Source organism: Bos javanicus, chromosome 1, assembly GCF_032452875.1.
Source record: "Bos javanicus breed banteng chromosome 1, ARS-OSU_banteng_1.0, whole genome shotgun sequence".
NCBI classification, from domain to species: Eukaryota; Metazoa; Chordata; class Mammalia; order Artiodactyla; family Bovidae; genus Bos; species Bos javanicus.
The window spans coordinates 143,144,331-143,149,169 of record NC_083868.1 but is presented as its reverse complement, the minus strand read 5'-3'; the positions used below and the strand labels follow the sequence as shown (position 1 = coordinate 143,149,169).

Sequence of the window (4,839 nt, the reverse complement as noted above, 5' to 3'; positions counted from 1 at the left end):
CACCAGAAGCCCCCCGAGGGCCCCGTGACTGCTCCAGGAAGGGAGTGGCAGAGCGAAGGGCGCACCTCCCACACAGATGCCCAGGGTGTGGTGCCTAGGAGAACGGACACTTCTGACCACCTGCCCTCTTCCCTTAGGGAGCGAAACCCCAAGGGAGCCTGGACAGGATGATGAGGCCCCACTTGGCAACCCAGTTTGCATGCAGGTTAGAGAGGGGAGCTCAGATGCTCTCCCTCCCATGTCCCCTGCCCCACCTCCTTCCAACCCTGGGAGGAGACCCTGCCTTCCTACACAGCAGAGGTCGAGGTGGGCACTGGTCTGGGAGCTGGGGATGACCTACCTGGTCACTCAGACCAGGGTTGAACAGGGACAGGTGGACCCACCCCCCTCCCCTCGCCTCCCAACCCAACGACACATCCCCCCTCGCCTTCTCCATTGCTCCCCAACACCCGAACAGACAGCACAGCCACCACACCGCAAGTTGCTTGCGTCACCTGCTCTTTATTGACTGCCACGGGCTGCCTTCTCATGGGCGACCAGATGCCCCAAGAGCGGCACTACAGAGAGGAGGGTTGAGGGAAGGGGGTCTGAGAGGCCAGGCGCGGGGGAGCCCCCACCAGACGGATCTCATGAGGGCGCCTGCCACCCAGGGCCGAGACCACCTGGGTGGGCCTGGAGACCAGAGGCCACCCAGAGATGGCTCAGAGAGGGATGCTCTTTGACCTCCAAGGCAGAAACTGCGACAGTGGTCACTTCCCCCGAGGGGCTGGTGTTGGGACCCGGGTCACTCTGAGGTCTTTGCACCACAGGCTGGGGCCCTGGGCCCTCCCGGCTACTCTCTCAAACCCTCAAGCCCTCGGAGAAGAGGAAAAGGAACTGGAAAGGGGGGAAGCAGAGGGAGATGGATGCCCCACTTTCTAGGGTCCCCCAGATGGATGGGTACGGGGGCCACAGCGGGTGGCAGCCGAGGCCAAGGCCGAGCTTAGGACGAGGGCGCAGAGCTGGGCTTCTCCTCCCGGGACACGGGGATGGCCCGCTCGCTGTGGCCGGCGTCCACGCCAGATGGGACCTTGGGGCCAGAGAAGGTCAGCATGCCATCAGCGGACAGGGAGCAGGAGAGTGCGGACTGGTCCACGTTGGAAGGCAGGCGGTAGCGGCGGTGGAACTCGCGGGAGATGTAGCCATGGTCATCCTGGGGACGGGGAGGGCACGGTCAGAGGCACTGCAGCCGCTGGCGGCCCCTGGCCCCCTTGGAGGAGGCCCAGGCCGCACAAGGTCAAACCCACGACGCTCTCCCAGGCAGTGGGCGGCGGGTGCTGGGCCGTGTCCAGAGCCCTGGACCTCCCTGCCTCCCTGCGTGAGATCTGGGCCTGCCCAGGGCCCTTGGCTCCTCACTAATTTCATTCCAGCATCTCGTGAATGGTCCTGCCCTGGCCCCACCCTCAAGTCCAACTTCCCCTTCACCTGCGGCCCCAAGACCGTTTAGGCTCAGGTCTCTGCCATCCGTCTAAATGGAAAGCCACACCCAGACACTCCCATCTCCTGATGCCCTGGCCCGGCTTCCAGGCCCTACAGGTGTAGACTCGGAACCCCCGGGGAGTGCCCGGGCTTGTCTCTAGGGCCCCAGGAGGGAAGGACAGCAGATGCGTGGGGTCTGTCCCCCAAGTCCAGCTCCGCCCCCACTGGAGAAGCCCTGGTCTCTGACCTGTCCTAGCTGGGGTCCTCCTTGAGCCAGGCTGTGCCCCTGCCCCTGCCCCCAAGACAACGGGCACCAGGCACCTGGGCTCCGATGGGAGTCATTGGCTGCACCATCCCCCCAAGTGAGACTGGTGTGGAAGCCTGCCTGGCTAGGAGCTCGCCCCTCAGTGCAGCGTCTCCTGGGTCTTTCCTAATCCCACCCCGTCACCCAGGTGTCTGGACATAGCTAGGGATGCCAAGCAGTGCCCGAGTGGGGATCCTTTCAGGTGCCACGCTGCCCCGGCCTGCGCAGGGCTCAGGAGCGGCCTCCCAGTCACCGGGGTTGGCCACGATCTGGGGGCCGCGGTCCTGCCTCTCAGCGGAGGCTGCGGCCGGTCCCAGGCTCACCTGCCGCTCGTTGTGCTTGCCGTGGATCTCCACGAAGTCCTCCTGCACCTTCACCGTCAGGTCCTCGGGAGAGAAGTGCTTCACGTCCAGGAAGATGACAAACTTGTCCCGGTCGGATCGGACCTGAAACCAAGCACCTGTGTGGGTCCCGCGGAGCTGCGGCTCAGGGACGGGGGCTGGCTGGAGTGGCCGGAGCTGGGCGGCCAGGGCTCGGTCCCGGGTTATCGGAACAGAAAGTACCATCAGGGCTCTGACTGCTCCCTCCGAGTGCCCGGAGACAGGGGCACCCGGGACTCAGGAGCGAGTGGACACTTGGCCAACAACCAGAACCTCGGAGGTCTGCTCTCTGCCTGACTGGTGAGGGGTTGAGTAGCCTGTTGTAGATTGGTGGGTTATGGTTGTAGGGTTGGTTATGGCTTAGTTGCTGGCTTACTGGCAGGTTATGGGTTGGTTGACTAGCCGGTTATGGTTGTGGACTGGTTATGGTTTGTTCAGATGGCCGGTGAGACCAAGCAATTGGCCCTGGCCCGCCTCTCCATCAACAGCCTGGGGCCCTGTCTCTGCACATGGACAGATGTTCCCAGTGGTCTGAACAGACCACCCAGCTCCTCACATACTCCCCCTTCACTCCTCAGAGTGCTCAGCCTTGCACCAGCTCAGGGCAGGTCTCTGTGTTTTAGGCAGTGGTGAGACCCTGCACCCCCAGAGAGCTGGACCCTGTGGAGGGAAGGCCCGTGGGCCTCCTTGTCTGCCCTCGGGGGCCTGGCCTTGGATGGCTAGGCAAACTCTGCAGCTCTGGCTGCAGACGGTTTCAGACAGAAGGCCTCCAACCCGAACTCGGGCAGCACAGCCCACCCCGGGTATCCAGCCAGAGAGCAAGTGCAGCCTTGGAGCACGAAGCTTGGCCCTCCATCACCCATGCCCCAGTGGCGCTGTTCTCGGAGACCCCAGGTGATGGTGGGGACCTCACCAACCACATACAGGTCATGAGTGGAGGGCAGGAGGCATAAACAGTGGGTGGGCTCCTCTTCCCACCACCCCAGAGGCACGGAGACTCTGCTGGGGGAACGGCCTGTCTGGCCTTTGCGTCCGGGGGGACGAGATGGGGCGAGAAGGGAAAGTGGCCTCGCGGCCCTCACCACCCGCTTCACGAGACACAATGGGAGCACTTGGAGCGAGGGTGCTCCCGGCAGCCCTCAGAAGCCCCTGTCTCATATCCTGCCCACCCCATGGCCGCAGCAGGGAACAGCGTGCCCATGGTCTCACCTCAGAGATGCCGGAGTCCAGCACGGTGCGGAAGAGGGACTGGCGGTAGTAGGGGCTGATGGTGGAGGACAGGAAGGGCAGCAGGTCGTACTCGAAGAGGCCCTCGCCGAAGAACTGGTCGAACAGCCGGCTGGGGTAGAAGGGGCCCAGGGTGCGTTTGAACCAGGGGTGCTGAATGGCGATATCCATGGTGGGCAGCGGCTCTGTGGGCACCCGGGGCGAAGAGATGGTCAGAGCAGGGCCTGTGGGCAGCGCACTGAGGAACTGGGATGCAGGCCCTGCCTATATACGCCAGGGCAGAAAGGAGGCATTAGAGGGATTTGTCTGGAAAGCGCGAGCTCAGGAGGCAGGCCGCCCAGTCAGCAGAATCGTGGGCCGGCCAGGCTGCGCGCCCACCTCTCCCAGCGCTGGCTGCAGCACTGACCAGCTGGAGCTCCCTACACCAGGAGGACGGGGCCCCCAGGGAGCTTCTCTGTGGGTGACTCTGTGTCCCCCATGCTTTCCCAGGTGTACAGGGAAGACTGTCCTCTCCCTTCCCCAGGGAAGGGTCTGTGTGCCAGGGACAGTGCCCCTCTCTGCACACATGGTCCCCTGTGATCCCACGGCTGCCCCCTGAGTGGGAGCTCATACCCCTGCTTCACAGATGAGCAAACAGGCACCCAAGTGGTCTCCCAGCCCCACAGCCACCAGGACTGGTTGCATTTCTTTAGGACAGAATTACCTCCCTTACATCTTGGTGATTACAAAAATGATGCGTACTTGTAAAAACCTTGCTAAGGACAAAAAGTGCAGCTCAGAAGCTAAAAAGAGCCTGTGACTCCAGCACCAGGGAGGCCTGTCATGGCGTCTGTCTGCATCCAGGAGGGGAGGCAGGTTTGCTTTGGCAAACAGAAACCGCGTGTGCAGGAGTCTCCTCTGGACACCGTCCCTGCAAACCTCAAGGCCTGGGAACAAACAGAGCCAGGGTCCTTCAAGCAGGTGCCCTGCCCCTGTGCCAGGTGTGTGACTGGTCCACTTGTCCACCTGCGGCCCAGAAGGCATTCCAGGGAGACCCACCACAGTCAGGACACCCCTGGCTTTAAGACTTTCATACTTCTCAGTAGCCTGGCCTCTGGGAGCCCTACACTAATGCACCATCCCCTCCCCACCCACAGCACAATAGAGGCCATTCCCACCCCAGCTAGCTTTCTCATGCATCGTCCAGGCGGCAAGACTTACCCACCCGGCACATCTTCGGGTCCTCATGCAGCTTCTTGTATACTTAATCATTCAGTCACGTCCAACTCTGTTGTGACCCTTTGGACTGCAGCCTGCCAGGCTCCTCTGTCCATGGGATTCTCCAGGCAAGAATACTGGAGTGGGTTGCCATTTCCGCCTCAAAGGGATCTTCCCGACTCAGGGATCGAACCCTCATCTCCCACGTCTCCTGCGTCACAGGCAGATTCTTCACCTGCTGAGCCATCAGGGAAGCCTGCCACTTCTCACAGA

At 62.5% G+C, this 4,839-nt stretch overlaps 1 protein-coding gene across 1 annotated transcript; it reads right to left on the bottom strand.

Annotated features, from left to right (window-relative positions):
- Window positions 1–481: 481 nt before the first annotated feature.
- CRYAA (crystallin alpha A) lies at window positions 482–3,621 on the bottom strand. The gene is made up of 3 exons (XM_061422720.1): window positions 3,352–3,621; window positions 2,086–2,208; window positions 482–1,192 (listed from the first exon to the last, which is right to left on the bottom strand). Exons 1-3 carry the CDS (start codon window positions 3,538–3,540, stop codon window positions 983–985), a joined length of 522 nt encoding a protein of 173 aa, XP_061278704.1. The 5' UTR covers window positions 3,541–3,621; the 3' UTR covers window positions 482–982.
- Between the last annotated feature and the right edge of the window lie 1,218 nt (window positions 3,622–4,839).